General features: G+C 62.7%; 2 protein-coding genes across 5 annotated transcripts in view; one reads left to right on the top strand and one right to left on the bottom strand.

Annotated features, from left to right (window-relative positions):
• LOC140903111 (uncharacterized) overlaps positions 1–8,592 on the top strand; it is a 32,208-nt gene extending 23,616 nt beyond the window's left edge. For 3 of the 4 annotated variants that reach the window (XM_073323885.1, XM_073323886.1, XM_073323887.1), the window contains 7 exons: positions 48–119; positions 582–656; positions 2,266–2,329; positions 2,797–2,853; positions 3,602–3,698; positions 4,232–4,339; positions 7,033–8,592. In XM_073323885.1, the coding sequence (XP_073179986.1) occupies positions 48–119; positions 582–656; positions 2,266–2,329; positions 2,797–2,853; positions 3,602–3,698; positions 4,232–4,339; positions 7,033–7,048 (489 nt within the window). In that variant the 3' untranslated portion in view covers positions 7,049–8,592. The remainder of the gene's footprint in view (positions 1–47; positions 120–581; positions 657–2,265; positions 2,330–2,796; positions 2,854–3,601; positions 3,699–4,231; positions 4,340–7,032) is intronic. The other variant, XM_073323888.1, reaches the window with a different exon arrangement.
• On the bottom strand, positions 5,702–15,165 carry TEKTIP1 (tektin bundle interacting protein 1). Its single transcript, XM_073323889.1, has 4 exons — positions 14,978–15,165; positions 13,968–14,200; positions 10,468–10,593; positions 5,702–9,882 (listed from the first exon to the last, which is right to left on the bottom strand). The coding sequence occupies exons 1-4, from the start codon at positions 15,049–15,051 to the stop codon at positions 9,740–9,742; spliced, it is 576 nt and encodes a 191-aa protein (XP_073179990.1). The 5' UTR covers positions 15,052–15,165; the 3' UTR covers positions 5,702–9,739.
• Positions 15,166–15,587: the final 422 nt, after the last annotated feature.

Consider the following 15,587-nt stretch of genomic DNA (forward strand, 5'->3'; position numbering starts at 1 on the left):
GCTCCCCGGGAATCAGGCCAATCCCTTCTCCCTCTCTCCTCCTGCAGTTTCTCTTTGTCTCGATGCGGACCCGGGAGGCCACGTACCAGCTGCTGCGATCGGTCTGCAAACACCTGCAGGTGGGGACTGTGCCAGGCTTTTGTGCCTGTTCTCCCGTGTCTCTGGCTGAAGGGGCTGAAATGCTAATGCCCATCTGCTAATGCCCCGCCATCCTGATCCCCAGCTAGTCCATCCCGGGCTCCCCTTACTCTTGCAGCTCTGTCGGTGCCCCTCAGTCCCCACGGCCATGCCAGACCTTCTTCCCCCCCGCCCCACGCACTGGGCTGATGCCCCTCGTTCCTGCCCCTGGCCCATGTGTTCCAGACCGGAGGGAGTGAGTCAAGCTAATGTACACGCTGAGGAAGAAGGTCCCAGAGGTGACCGATCCTGGGCCTCCTTGTGCCTGGGAGCCGTCCCCCAGGTCAGGGGAAGCCTCCGTCTCCTGGCCTGCCTGTGCACCGTGCACCAAGGGCTGGGCTGGCCAGCGTCTAGCAGGCTCTGCTGCCTGCCGGGGGCTCACTCTCCTCGTTGTTCTTGTCCAGGACGGGAGCACGGGCACCAGCCCCCTGGCCTCGCCCGCCAACACCAGCTCCGAGCAGCTCCACGAGAAGTCTCTGGTAAGGTCCCCGACTCCCTGGCTGGTGGCACAGACTGTGGGCAGCAGGGCAGAGGGGCTGGTGCCGCCGTTAGCAAACCATGGAGATTCCTGAGAGCTGGGCCAGCTGCCCCGAGGCCCTGACAGTGCCCGGGGCTCTGCGCGGTCCAGGCGGCCCAGTACCCACTTGGCGCCATGCTGCCAGGTCACAAAGTGGGTGGGGGTGACTCTTTAAGCCCTGTGTGCGCAGGAACACACCTGCCCGGGCACCCTGGTGGCTTGGACGTGCCCTTGGTCACCCGGCTGCTGCCCAGCTCCAGGGGCTTGGGCTTTCCCAGAACTCATGTTGTCTGGTCTGGGTGGAGGTGGCTTGCGGGCCAGCAGTCCTGGCTGTCTGGGGCTTCTCCGTGCCCCCTTCTGCCGCTCTCGGCCGGGCTGCCCCAGTCAGACACCCCCTGTGGGGGAGCTGGGACCTGTGAACCCAGGGCACACGGAACTGTGGGCAAAGCCCAACCCCGGTTCTAAACTCCCAGGAGTGGGAGGGGCTCTGAATCCAAGCCCCAGGCTGAGCCAGACCCCTGAGCTGGCCCCCTGCTCCTCAGCGGCCTCTCCCTCCCTGCCTTGGGGATCCCTAAGCCGAGGCTTCTCCTTTGCCACTTAAACCCGTTGGCATTGCCAGTGTCTTTGCAAAGCGCACGGGGAGCACACTGAGCAGGGCACTTCCGAATGCAGCAGGGGCCCCATTGTTTTCAGCAGCCCCCTGCCCAGTGTCACCCAGGGCTCTGGCACCCCTGCCCTTCGCCACAAAGCCCTTGGCAATCCCAGCCAGATCACAGGGCATGAATCACCCCCACCCTGGGTTTGATTGGCCCGGAGCTGCGAGCTGGCCTTGTGCTTGTTATCGGACTAGGGCCCTGCCTGAGGGGCGCGGCAGGGCCCGGCTCAGACACGGGCGCCAGGAGCAGCACGAGTGGCTCAGAAGCCACCCTGGGCTGGGGGGAGCCTTGGCGGAGCTGCTGGACGGGGGCTGCCCAGGACTCGGGGCTGCAGTTCAACCCATGTCAGACTGTCCCCTAGCTCAGTGGGTCGAGACCCCTCCTCAGATTCTGTCTGCCCCTCGTCCAGAGATGGGGGAACTGAACCTGGGGGTCCCCCGCATCCCATCAGGGAGCTCTGACCCCCGGGCTAATGGCTAAGGTGGGTGGCAGCAGCTTTGAGTGGGGCCTGGGCCCCCAAACACGCCACCGGCTGGGCCCCGCCAGACGCCCGCCGCCCCTGGGTTTGTGACTCACTCCTGGGTGCAGGCAGGAGGCGGGAATCCAGGTGCCCACAGGGAGGCAGCGGTGCCCAGGCCCAGGAACTTAGGTGCCGAGAGAATTTTGTCCGGCAAGTTGAGGTGCTGAGGGAGGCTAGTCACCGGCAGGGTGAGGCAGGAGTTCTGTGCACCTCCGAGGGGCCAGAGTGAGGACTTGGGGGTCTAACTGCTCTGAGCAGCCAGCCCTGAGCGGTGCTGTGACTCGGAAGCAGGTTGGGGCTGGGGCTGGGGAAATGGCAGGAGGAGGCAGAGACCAGCGAGCAGTGGGGAGGGAGCCCAGGGCCCCTTTTGCGACCTGCAGCTTTTCCCCTTTCAGACCTCGAGCCAATCGGACCTGGAGCTGAACCCCCTCGAGTCTGACGGCCTCCTGGACCAGCAAGGTGAGCCAGGGCCCTCAGCCGCGCCCCCTGCCCAGAGCCTGGCCCCGCAGCCCTCGCACACTCAGCAGCCCACGTGCAAATGAGCGTGCAGCGAGGAGCTCCCTAGGGGCCTCCTTTCTCTTCCGTTCCAGGCAGCATCCTGCGCCCTCGGCCTGCCTCTGAGTGTCACAGCGTCCGGCTAGGAGCATGGCTCCAGTGACAGCCGCTTGTATTAGGTAGAATGAGTTTGACCAGCCTCCACTCAGCCCCTTCCAGAGCCATGGCGGGGCAGAGCTGGTGACTGGTGGCATGTGGCCCCAATCTCCTGCCCTGTCTGGGCCACAAGAACCCCCCAAGGCAGACAGAACACACCATGCCCGGCCCACAAGCCACAGCCCCCCAACCTCCCTGGGGGCGGCACACGGGAGCCTGGCACCTGGCTGGGCACAGGCAGCGCCAAGTGACTGGGTATCCTATTGTGTATGCAGACGGGCTGGGCCCGAAGCAGAGCAGAGAGGGCGAGGAGATGGCAGTGCCGAGCAAAGGTGAGTGGATCCCTCAGGCCCACTCAGGGTCCCTGGCTTGGCTCGGGGTGGGGGTACCCAGGCGGGAGCCCCTGTGTCTGCTCTCCTGTGGGCACTGTGCCCCAGTGCAGAGCTAAGGTGGTTCCATGGGCCCTCCCCGGTGGCCATCCCTAGCACATGTCAACGGGCACCCGTCTGCAGCCACTCAGGACATTGTGACAGGTGTGTCCCTTATAGCTCTGGGCAGCTGGGAAGGGAGGTAGCTGGCATCCCTTGGCTGCTGAGCCCCCATCCCAGCGGGTCCTAGCAGGCTCCAGATGTGCCTCCCAGCTACACCTTTGCCCATAGGGCAAAGAGCTGCTGTTGCGGTGTTTGGTGCCAGGGCATTGGCACATCGCCTCCTCGCCAGCCCTGCTGCAGGGTCAAGGCGAGTCTGACCAGGCTGGCCTCCCTGCAGCCACCCCCGACTGACACCGGGGGCAGAGCTGGGCCAGCTGGCCCCTCTGCAGGCGCTTGGCATGGACCTGGCGCAGGCCGTCCTGCAGCTCCCTTGGCTGCCACCCGTTACACGCACCAGGCACCAGGCAGGGAAGCCAGTCCCTGGAGGGGTCATCTCCTGGCTGCAGAGGGTGGCTGCTATGAAGGCTTCTGAGGGCGGCTGGCAGTCCTGGGGGGCTGTGCAGTGGCAGATCCCCCCGATCCCTCCCAGGGTAGCTAAGGACCACAGCCCTGCCTTCCCCCCATCAGTGACCGCTCCTTTTCCCGGCAGAGGGGGCGTGGCCAGGCAGGCAGACGACGAAGACGCCCAGGGGCTGGTGGGCGCAACTGAGCACCCTCAACGTCGTCATCCTCATCTACCTGCTGCTGTGAGTCCCGGGGCAGTCAGCCCAGCGGGCCCCAACAGGGCCTATTCGAGTGTGGCACTGGGCAGCGCTCATAGCAGGGCACCATATGCCAGTGCCTGCCCCCCCCCCCGTTAGCTCCAGTGCCCCAGACGCAGCCTGGTGCTCCTGGCACAGGGGAGATGTGGTACTGGGGCAGAATGTGCCGGTCTCTGGTTCTGTGCGCCGAAGCCCCGGCCGGCTGGTGCCCTGGCTGCCGGCTCCTGCTGTGCCTTGCACAGACTGACCCTCTCGCTGTGTGCGTGGCACCTGGGGGCAGCAGCCTGCTGCATTCCCTAGCTCCCTGCCAGGCTGTGCCACGCTCGGCGGCTCCCAGCCATCACACGAGAGCTTGGAGTTTGCGGTTCTACTCTGGCTAAACCCAGCTCCTGTGGGCAGTCTGCCCTGGGGTCCAGGCACTAAGCAGCTATTCGTCAGCCCGGCTCTGCCAGGTGAATGCCCCTGCCCGGTGTGCCAGGCTGGCCTAGCTCTCTCTGTTCACACGGGCCTCCCCGCAGGGTGGTGGTGTTGCTGCTGTCCTCGGGGTACATCGGCCTCAGGATCGTGGCCCTGGAGCAGCAGCTGATGTCAATGGGGGCCTGGCCAGAGTTCGACCTGCAGCACCAGTGAGTAGCAGGACCCCGCGGGGGGAGCTGGGAGAGGAGAGAATCAGCAAGCGCGGAGGGCCCCAGCCCCCGTTCCCAGCCATGGTCCAGGGCAACAGTGGGGACCCCAAACCCTGGGTTCCTTGGGCAGGTCACATCCCCTCTTCGGGCTGTTTGAGGGGCGGCTGCTGTCTCTCTGGTGTCTGTGCTGGGCCTGGCACAAGGGGAGAGAGAGCAGCCAGCCAGCCCCTACTGGCTGGGCGTGTTGGGGGACCCCCAGCCCCCCTGGTGGAAAACACAGGGCCCTTAAGTCAAGACTCCCACCCAGAGCCACGGGAGCTGGACCCCAGGGCCGGCACTGCACCGTTTGCAGGGGGCTTTGCTGGGGAGCTGGGGAAGGCAATGCCTAGATCCTGGTGGGCCAAAGGACTCCTCGGTATCTGCTCCAGTGAAAGCCCCTCAGTCCTTTGCCCCCCGCAGGGCTGGGTGTCTGCTGGCGTGTGGCACGCAGCCTGGGCGTGCAGTAAGGGGCATGTGAGGAACTGCCTGCCTGCCATTTTCTGTTTGCCATCGGGTCCTGGGCCGGTAACGTCCATGCAGCCAAATCTCAATTCCCCGACGAGCCAAGGAAGCGGGACACCAAGGGGGGCACGTGGCCTCCACCCGTGACTTCTCCCCACCCAGCCTGGGGCCCCAGTGCTCTCCCCATCCCTGCCTCAGCCCACGTTACCTGGGGGGGCTCTGCCCTCCTGCTGTGGCGGACACTGCCCCCAGCCCCGTCCTCCGGCGGGGCTGTACAGACCCAGGAGATGAGTGTGGAAGGGCTGGGGGGCGGTACAGCCGCGCTGGAGGAGCTGCTGGGGTGGGGCCGTCCCACGGTCACCGCGGCGGTTCTCTGCTGAATGTGCCCTCCACGCTCAGCTGGGGACTTGGGCCTCCAGGCCCCGGGGCAGGGAGGGGAGCAGCTGCCAGAGACAGGAGCCCCTTGCTTAAGTGGGGTTCGCTGGGAGAGACCCAGGGGAGCAGGGGGGATTCCTCCCCCCGGCCCAGCCTGTCTCTGCCTCCCCTGCCCGTGCCTGGCTCCTGCTCCCAGCTGGGAGCTCTGCTGGGACCCACAACTCAGCCCTGGCCCTGGCAGGGAACAGTGGCCACCCTTCCTCCCCATCGCCCTCGGCCCTGAACCGGGGCAGGGCCCCCAGCCCGGCACAGGCCCCATGAGGGAGGGGGAGGGGGAAATGAGGAAACCGAGGCCCAGAGATGAAGTGATTTGCCCCCAGGAAGTGGTGAGGGGGCTCCCCCAGCCCAGCGCTGTATTCCCACATCCGCCAGCTCCTGTGGGCCTCCACTGGATACACGCAGCCCCCAGTCACGCCACCGGCACGAGGCCCAGGGCAGTGCTGCAGGGAGCCCGGCGGGGCTGTGCCCACAGCCCAGCATCTGAGAGGGGGCAGGACGAACGGGGGAGGGTGCCGACGCCCTGGCAGCAGGCAGGATTCCCCAGGGCGCTAACCCCTGCTTTTGGCAGAGGCTCAGCAAAGGCAAACGGGCAGGGAGCCGCCCCAGGTCTGCGACCGACACTGGGCGCCGAGGTACGGGGCACGCAGGACTCACTGGAGCCTGCAGCTGTTGGCCCTATGGAGGGCAGGCGCTGGGTGCAGGGCCAGGCATGGAACCCAGGAGTCCGGGCTCCCAGGCCCAGGGCGCAGCAGGCAGCCATGCTCCTGTCAGTGCTGTGCAGGCTGTGTTTGTTCTTTAGCGGGCGGAAACGAGTGTCAAGTCCCTGGCTCTGGGCCCATGGCTGTGGAGCCGCTTGGCCTTTTCCTGCTGTTCCCTTTACGCTCATTTCACATGGGGTGAGGGGGGCCCCAGCTGCAGAGCAATTGGCTTTCTGCCTCCCTGTCCCCTCCTAGAGAGCCACGGCCCCCACTCCGGGTGCAATTCACCACCTGCTTGGGGTTAACGGGAGGTTGCCTCGCTAGTGCCCGATCACCGTGTAGGGAAACAAAGGCGAGGGGGTACCCAGAGCCCCCACTGGTGGGGCTGGACCTGCTCCTGGCCTGCTGCGCTGTCCCCCCAGCTCCATGCCAACCGGGGGGCACTCATCACCCCCCCCCCCGCCAGCCCCTTGGTCAGTGGCAGTTCCGGGTTGTGGGGGGCAGGCAGGGGGGACTGAGAACAGCGCCTGTGATCGGGGCTAGGGTCGGCACTGGAGCAGTAATTACACCCCATTTAGTCAGCAGCGAGCGATGGGAAGCGACCGGGCTGTTATCCCCAGGGGCTGGGAGGCCGTGTCCCTGCAGCCACCACAGCCCGCCCGATTGTGGCACCGTGTGAGCAGCCACTAGCCTGAGGCTGGCAGGCTCGGCTGCACCAGGAGCCCTGGCCCACGTGGGCTGCGGGCATGGCACCAGTGGGATGCTTCGTCTGCAGCTGGCCCTCGGGTTACTCTCCAGCCGCAGCCTCAGGACCCTGCCGGGAGATTTGTTAGCTGGACGAAAGGTGGCATTACCACCCCCTGCCGGGGGAGTCGGCTGCAGTTTCAGCTCTCGGCCCCCCAGTAACTGGGGGGATTCCATTTGTTTACGGAGGAGGGGTTGAACCCACGCCAGGTGCCCTCTGAGCCAGCCTGTCTTTTCACAATATTGCTGCCCCCCACAGCTGTAGTAATTTGCCCCGCTCATTTGCTTAACCAGTTTTCTCTTGTTTATGTGAAGATACAAGACGACCTGAAACCAGGGCGGAGTCAGGCTGCGCTCAGCGCCAGAGCCTCGTGCCCCCGAAGGACCAGGCTTCCTGCTGGCAGATGCCACCCTTAAAAATGGGCTGGAATCCCATGGCCACGCATCAGCTCTCCCCCCATCCTGAGCTGTGTCTTGCCCTCAGCTGAGCTGGGGCTGATTTTTAAGGAGACTGGGGGAGGGAAATTAACCAACAAGGCCTGGACCAGGAACCACTCCTCGCTGCTGAAATGCAGACAGAGCAGTGCGGATGCAGAGGACAAGTTGAACTTCTCCTTCTGAGCGGTCAGGAGCTTCAACGCTGTGCCTTAAAGACCCCCCTGTGCTGCGTTTCATAGCGCACCAGCTTCCCTTTGGTAACCTGCAGAAGCCCTGGTGCAGCTGATTTCATTGCACGCGGGCTTCCCACTCAGCCACACGGTTTGCAACCTCAGCTGTACCGGACGCAGGGATTGAACTGCACTGAGCAAGCAACTTTCATGCAACCCTCAGCTGAGGCAGCAAAACCGTGATGGAATCGGTCCGGCTGCTGCGTCCTTGTGCCAAAAAGGAAAGGGGCGTTTTCGGCTTCCGCCTGGGGCCCTTGGCGAGAACACGGATCACAGCTCCAGCCGGGCCGGGAGGGGAGCCCTGTCCCGCGTGAGCAGCTGCATGGCTGTCACAGTAGCTGTGCAAGGGTGCTGGCCTGCCGGGCCCCAGAGGCAAGGACAAGTCTCCTGCTGACCTCCCTATGGCGTTTCACTCCTCCAGCACTGAGTGTCACGGGGACGCTCTGGGCCCCAGCGGGGCTCCCTTTGGGCACGGGCTGCTGGGGGGGCTGCTGCTGTCAGACTCCAGGGGCCCCAGCCAGGCCTGGGGGAGATGAGGCTGCTGCTACAGCCGTGGGGGGGGGGGTCCCCTAGCACCACTGGTCACAGCCCCTGCAGCTGCTGGGAGGACTCTGGCAGTGGGTGGGCCATGGGTTCCGGTCAGTTACAGGCAGGGGGCTGGGGGTCCGTGTCATAGCACTGAACCCAGGGGGTATGGCCCCCGCCCGTTCAGGAACCAAGCCCAGCACCCCACTGCCCAACCGGCTCCAAGAGCAGAACAAGGGCCCAAACCCACCTGCTGGTGCCACCCACCCCAGGCTGGGGTGAGAATCCAGGTCAGACTCGCGCCCTGTGCCCATGGGCCAGACTAGCCAGCCCCTCCCCTGCTCTCCGTTGAGCTTGGCACAGTTCCTTCCTCCAGTGCTGCAGGCCAGCGCTCAGAGTCGGGGTAGCCAGGTGATGCCTGGGGAGAGGCTGGGGGCAGCACCGCAGGGCCGTGCCCCAGCCTGGGCAACGCCAGACACTGCCCATGCCCGTGTGGGCACTGTGCCTACCCCTGGAGTTCAACCAGCAGGATGAGCCATTTCCTACAGCCCCGTGCTGCTGTCGGCCGACCCTGGCAGCTTGCCTGTGTCCGTCCCCCACAAGCCCCCGGGTCCGTGAGAGGAGGGTGGGGTAAAGGGCTGGGGTCTGTTGTTAATAAAGACAAGTCAGCCTCACACTCCAACTCGTGTGTCTGCAGCAAAGCTCTAGGCCTACAGGGAGGGCTGGGAGCCCAAAACAGAGGGATCCCACGGGATGGGGGCCACTTGAATCCCTACCATTCCCCTGCCCTGCAGCAGGACCCTCCAGCCTGGACCCCGGGGGATGTTGGGCCCCTGCCTTGCCAGCTCCCAGGACTGGCTCTGGGCAGGGAGAAGCCAGGGATGGGGGCGCTGGTGAGTGAGTGGGTCCTTGAGAGAGCAGGGGTGGGGAGGAGGGCCAGGTAAACCCAGCTGCCCAGGCAGGAGAGGCCTTGGGGGGGGGGGGGGGAGGCCAAGGGGAGGGGGATAGTCTCAGGAAGCTGCTGGCCCTGCTCATCCTTTCATGGCTGGGGCAGAACTGTTATCAGCCCCTGTGGCTGCCTGGAGTGGGAACAAAGCAGGGGTGAGAGGGTGGGTGAGCCCTGCCCCGGGCACGGCCAGCTCAGGGCAGCAATGATGCTGCCGAGGAAGAACAGAGCAGCAAGCCTGGGGGCCCAGCATCAGCCATATCCCCTACAAGGCCCCAAGCCAGTGTAGGGAGGAGCCCAGAGCAGGTTCTGCCCTTGGCCCCTTGTGCCAGGGGAAGGGAGGCCAGGGGACTAGGGGTGGTGGGTGAGCCCGAGAGCACCCTAGTAAGTGCATGTCAAGGGGAACCTGGGCCCAGCCCGGGAGCACAACCAGCCAGGAGCCCTCTTGCCCTGCCCACACGCAGCGCCGGTGCCTGCCCGGGGCAGAAACGAAAGTTCGGGGGTGGGGGTCGCTGCTAACCCCTCTGGCTGCCACCCACTCCGGCCCCAGGGCTCGGCCGAGGGGCAGGGGTTGGGCAGAGCAGGGAAGGCAGCCGGGAGTTTCCCGTGTGGCGATGCTGTGTGCTCCCGGCGGGAGGGGGAGCCCGCTGGGGGTGGCACGGCCCTGGAGGCGGGCGCATGGGTGGGCAGGACCTGCTGCCAGCTCAGCCTGCGCAGACACAGGCCTGCCACGGGTACTCCATGTCCCCAGGGCTGCTGGCCACGAGCCCAGCCAGCCACGAGCCCAGAGCCAGGCTCATTGCAGCAGGACTCCCAGGAGAGCCCCTGGCAGCCCCACTCGCTCCCCTCAGCCCCCCAGAGGCAGCCTGTGGCAGAGCAGCGTTTACTGGTTGGTGGAGGGCTGGGCGCTGAAGAGCGGCCAGGTGCGGAGGTCCCGGGTGGTGAAGGCAGGCCTGTGGGCAGCCAAGCAGGGGACGTAGCCAGCGTGGCCCTTCAGCTCACTGCTGGCGCGGTTACGGTTGACAACTGTCGAGGGGAGAAGAGAGCAAGTGAGTGGGGGGCCTGGGAGAGACTCCGAGAACCACATTGGAAGCAGCCAGGCCTCGCCCATTGATTTAACGCTGCTGGCCCCTTCACACGCCTTCCCCAGGGCGCTCGGGATGGTGCAGGTCTTAACCCTGCGTTGCAGCTGGGGGACAGGAGAAGGGACGTGCCCCACCTGTGAGAGGCCATGGGGACAGGACAGGGGCCAAGCTGCACCCGAATCCACCTCCCCCTTTACAAACATACTCAGGCTAATGGCATGAGACTTAGCACTGCTCCGGGCCTCGCCCCCAGCCCCCCCAGCAAAGGAGGGGCCAGATCACTAGCCCTGCCCCGAGAAGGAAAGCGATTTGCCCAAGGTCTTGCAGGGAGTTGATGGCAGCATGAGGGGCAGAAGCCAGGAGTCCCCCAGCACACTGCCTCTGGGCCCCCTGCGTGAGTGTGTGGGGAGGGGGGGACAAGGAGAAGACTCAGAAGCAGCAAAAGGTCCGTAGGGGGTGGGAGTCAGTGACCTGCTTTGCCCACTCACTCCCCCCAGCCCTAGAGATCAAAGCCACAAGCTCTTACCATACTCCTTTCCGAGGACGGGTTTGTCTTTCCACAGGAAGGCCCCCCACCTGGTACTGGGCTCCAAGTACTGAGCTGGGACCACTGGGTCATACCACGATACCTCCCGCAGGTGCTGGGCATAGGCTGTTGGAGAAAAGCAAGCTGAGCAGAGTCACCGGGATGGGGCCCAGGCGTGGATCGAGGAGATGCAAAGCATGTTCCAGCAAACCCCACGACAGACTGTGTGGGAATGATCTTCACAACAGGCAATGTTCCTGCTGAGCTCAGCCAGTCAGCGAGGGTCTAGTGCCTTGAAACCCGCAGGTTCCCCTGCCTTATAGTTATTTATCCTACTTAACACAGCTCTGGCTAGTCTTGATAATGTGATCCTTTTCTTGTAACCATGTAAACTCCGGGCCTCGTTAATGTCTTGTGGCAAGGGGTTCCACTGGCTGGTTAGGCACCGTCACATGCAAAGGGTAACATTTTACACCTCAATCATACTGCAATCAGCCTCGTGCAAAATACTGGTTTTAAATGCATAGAAAAGACATTTCCCTGGCCCCTCTCCCCACTGCCTCAGCTTGTCAGTTACTTGAAAACTGATTTCCCCAAAACATCCCAAGGAGTCACCAGGGGGACAGGGCCTGGCACGGAAAATTTCAGCCCCCAAGGAGATTTTCCCAGGAGGTCACAAGCGAGTGCCTTTGTGTCTTGCAACCCTCTCGTGAAGCGCAAGAGATTTCAAAGCTGAGCCCGCGTTCCCCAAAGAGGGAGGAGCGGGGCTCTGGAAAGACAGGGTTTAGGTTGGGGTATGTGCAAAGCAGCAGCCAGGGCAAGGGGGCAGAAGGAGTTCTTAGCCCCTGCATTGCAGAAACTCAGGCCCAGCTGATGCAATTTTGCATCACACCCAGTCAGCGTGCATCTGTCAGCATGGATCCGTCTGTGCTGACTTGCCTCATGCCCTGATCCGTGGTGTCCCGGCCCCGGGGCCTCCTGCCGCAGTGCAGAGGAGAGCTCCTTCTCCACCTCCAAAACGCAGGTACCAACCTTCCCTGCACAGCTGTTCAGGTCCTTCCAGCTGTTGCACAAAGAATGTGAGCTCCCTCTACTGGACTGTTGGTGCATCATACTGACGCCGAGTGTCCAGCACGGCCCTGATTCCCCAACGTGCCCCCGAGGGCCCTGGCACGTTCCCACAAGGGGCAAATGCGCAGAAGCAGCAATGGGTGCGTGACTCATGCAGAGCATCAAAGCCTCAACTTGCTCCCACTTCCCATAACCTTGGGGCACCCTCGACCTCCCTCCCCCAATCACTGCCCACAGCCTCGCTTGCGTACGGCACAGCCTTGACGCTGCCTCTGTGGAAATCCTGCATTTCCCCTGGCCTTGGCTACAGCAGCTCTGGAGCAATCCCTTCCCCCACTCCCACGAGGGCCGGTTAGCCAGGCTCCAGCGCACACGCATGGTTAGAGGGGGTCCCATCGGCCCGGCCTGGGAATCAAGGTCAGCTCAAGACGTTCCTTTAGAAAAAACCTGACAGCAATTAGGCCACTGCTCTCATCTTGGACAGTCAGCTCTTCAGGGCAGGGAGCGTCCCCTTGGTCGGTGTTTGTTCCGCGCCCATCACAGTGGGGTCCCAGGTGCTAGGATAACACACTCACTAAAAACTCATCATGTAGGCAGGTTGCCATTGCTACGCTCAGCTCACTCCCTAAAAGGAGCCTGGCACGGAAAGATGCCCCATGCCATTAATTTGAATTTACCCACATCACCTCTGTCTTCATTGTAGAGAGACGAGACTCCCATGGCCTATAAAACTTGATTCCCCCGTTGCACCGATCCCATCGGCTCTCACGCCAGGGCCGAGCGAGCGCAGAACTGGGCTGAAAGCTAATTGGCCTGACGCCCCGTTACCCTGCAGCTAGTGCTGTGCAGACACAGGGCAGCAGACAGCCCCCGGAGCTTTTAGGGCATTGGTTGGGGCTATTATTAAATGGCTGCTCCAATCGTGTGTTTAACACATATTTAGCCAAACAAGAGGAGAAGAATCTGCAAGATAATCAGTCAGGTTTCTTTCAGCACATTTAGTGACATTATTAGTAGTTTTTTTTAAATTAGCGAAGTGCCTTGGGGCATGTCTCCACTGCAAATCCTCCCACCCCCACCTGGCAGTGCGTGTAAGAGGCCAGATCTACAGCCCTGTGCCCCCAGGGTTTGCGCTCCCGGGCCGAAAACAGCTGTGCTGACTATCCCGCTCCAGCTCTGGGACCCGGCGAAGGGGTGGGTCTCAGAAGGCAAATGGGAGTATCTGTACAGCTGTTTCCAGCCCTGGAGCACGAGGCTGAGTTTGAAGCCCTGGACTCAGACTCGCTGCTGCAGGGTTTTCTTGCCATGCCATTGGAGTCCGGGCCCGTGACCGCAGTTTCTGTGCGCTGGGGGCTGGGGACACAGAACATGAGGCAGGTCCCCTGCCGCCACAAGCCTTAGCAGAGATTTTTGAAAAGGACGATTAGTCAATGTTCTATTTCCCAGCATCCTACAAACTCGTCTTAAGGACAATACACATAAGTAGCCAGCCAGCAAGCTGCGATCAAGAGCCCAATGCCTCAAGGAATACAGCACCAATGAAAGCTTTCTGCTCTCTGACACTCAAGGTAGGTTCTGTTTAGGCCCCTGCTCTCCTCTGGATTCCAGTGCCGAGCAGCATAGCCCCGGCTGGGAACCCGGCGTGAGGGGAGCATTCAGAGAGGCTGGCGTGGAAATACGTTTTAAACTTTATCATCAATCATTATCGGCCTTTGAGATCCTCTGATGGAAAGGGCTGTACAAACATTTAGCGTCATGACTCCATTGCCCGGTAGCTCTTGCTGCCGTTTTACAGGTAGGGAAACCAAGGCACAGAGTGGTTAGGTGATTGGCCCACATGTCACACAGCGAGTTGGGGGCAGAGTTAGGAATGGAACCCAGGATTTCTGCCATAGTGCAAGACCCAGAAGTGAGCAGCCACCCGGCACATTCACCCCCAGTTACTGAGTCCGCACTGGGGCTGCACTCCCCTGGGCAAGGTGCTAGGAACACTGGGGTCACCCCCACGGTTCTTGGTGCTGCACTCTATTGTGGGAAAACTCGCCTGGCCTTGCTCAGCACCGTGCCCGTCTGCAGAGTGAGACCTTCTCCAGAACCGTCCCGGGCGATGACAGGAGCCAGCTGTTGGTATCAACGGGATGAGTTTTGGAAGCAGGCGGCTGGTGCCCTGCCCCAGGGGAGGCATTTTGACAGTGGCTTGTCACCCTGTGCAGGCCTTTGCAAGGGGCTCCCGCGGGCTGCAGGCAGACATGGGGCAGCCGCAGGGTTTAGTGGCTGGTGGGTCCCGCTGTGGTGAACGGCTCTGGGAACTGTCTCGATCTGCAGACAGGCAGAGTGCAGGACACGAGACCGAGGGCGGGTTTCAAGTTCCGCACACTGGCGCTCTCTGTCTCTGCACGCAGCCCCCACTCCCAGCCCCACCTCCTTACCAGGGGGCAAGGTCTTCCGCTCCCTCTCGGCATGGGAGCGGGCCCAGCGGTGGTAGGCCTCGCGGCTCAGGCTGTTGGTGAGCGTGTACCAGGCGTCTCGGTTGTCGCTGTTGGTCAGCCCCGTGTACCAGGTCTGGGAGATGGCATCTTGGCCCATGGGGGTGCACTTCCAACGCACGGCCTGCTTCAGGATGGGGGCATTGCGGGGCCCGTGCAGCGTGAGGTACTCGTCACTGCGGGCAGAAAGGAGTCGTCACTGCACTATCTCCCGCTGAGGGAGGGATCGCCTGGCCAGTGGGACAGGGAGAGAACACGTGGGGCCAACCTGTCTCCTGCTCCAGGGAGCGCACACAGGGAACTCAGAGCCAGGCTGCTGGGGTCAGGGCTCAGCGAGCTGGGGCAGGAGCTCAGAGAAAGCTGCTTCCCACAGTGGAGAATGGGGGATCCCTAGGACACCCACATGGGCTCAGCTAGCAGTCAGAACACGCATGCGCACACGTGTCCTAGGTTTGGCCAGGGGTCAGAGGGCACACGCACATGCTAGTGAGTAACCAACTGCTGTCTAAAGAAGGCAAAGGCTGCCTGTCAGCCACACGCAACATACAAGAGCCCAAGATTTACATGGAATGGGAGCAGGGGTCCATTGAGAACCTGGTAATGAGGGAGAACAGCCAGCAGTGAGGGGTACAGCAGACCGTTGGTTTCAGGGTTGCTTCCCATCCCCACCAAAGAGGTATTTTGGTTTCCTCTTGGCGCCAGCTTGGCTGCCTGGCAGACTCAGTGCTACTCACCTTCCGTCACAGACCCCCTCACTGCATTCTGGGAGCAGATCATCATCCCCACTCTACCACCGGGGAAACTGAGGCCCAGAGAGGCAAAGTGACTGAGCTGGGATTGGGACTCAGGAGGGCCTGGCTCCCAGCCCCGCTTCTCACTGCCACCAGCCAGCGAGGGATTCCAGGTATTACAAGAGACAGAGACCTGCAGTCGGACGCCGGCAAGCCTCTCACCTGTACAGTGGTGTCGGGAAGTCTGTCTCCAGCGTCCCCTGAGGGACATATGGTCGGTCTGCCTCCAAATCCATGCCCCCTGTGCCTGCCTTGTCCAGGCCACGCTGCCCCTGCCTGGGCTGCTGCCGGCTCACTGCTGCTGCCAGTCATCTTTCTGGGCTACTGTTGCCCAACACAAAACATGGCAACCATCCCCTAGCAACCAGGCTGGCAAAGCAGGAAGCAGCTAGACTCTGCCAGGAGTGGCAGGTTTAGGGCAGCTGCCCTGGGGGCGGGATTCAGGACCATTCCCTCTGGGGGAATGGGAAGGTCTTCTTCTGGCTCCTCTCAGTACAACAAGGCAGGGTGCCCTAGGATCCGATCTGGCCAGACTCTGCTTTTTTACACACACACACACACACACACACACACACACACACACACACACAGACCCACCCCCGGCTCGATTACACCCTTGTGAGTTTGCCTCGTTCAGTTCCCACACATGTACGCTTCTGGCTGGGCTGCTAGGATTTGCAATGCTTCCCCCGCCAAGGTGTGTGTGTGGGGGGGTGTTATAGCAGTGGGCAGCCTACCTGACTGACACTTTCTGGTCAGTCGCTTTTCTTGA

The sequence above is a fragment of the Lepidochelys kempii genome, chromosome 25, assembly GCF_965140265.1.
Source record: "Lepidochelys kempii isolate rLepKem1 chromosome 25, rLepKem1.hap2, whole genome shotgun sequence".
NCBI classification, from domain to species: Eukaryota; Metazoa; Chordata; order Testudines; family Cheloniidae; genus Lepidochelys; species Lepidochelys kempii.

Coding starts and splice junctions, on each gene's coding strand:
- TEKTIP1 (XM_073323889.1), bottom strand. CDS start 15,051: ATGGATTTGGAGGCAGACCGACCATATGTCCCTCAGGGGACGCTGGAG. Junction 14,201..14,977: donor TTCCCGACACCACTGTACAG/GTGAGAGGCTTG, acceptor TTCTGCCCGCAG/TGACGAGTACCTCACGCTGC. Junction 9,883..10,467: donor CGTCCTCGGAAAGGAGTATG/GTAAGAGCTTGT, acceptor TCCCCTCGACAG/TTGTCAACCGTAACCGCGCC.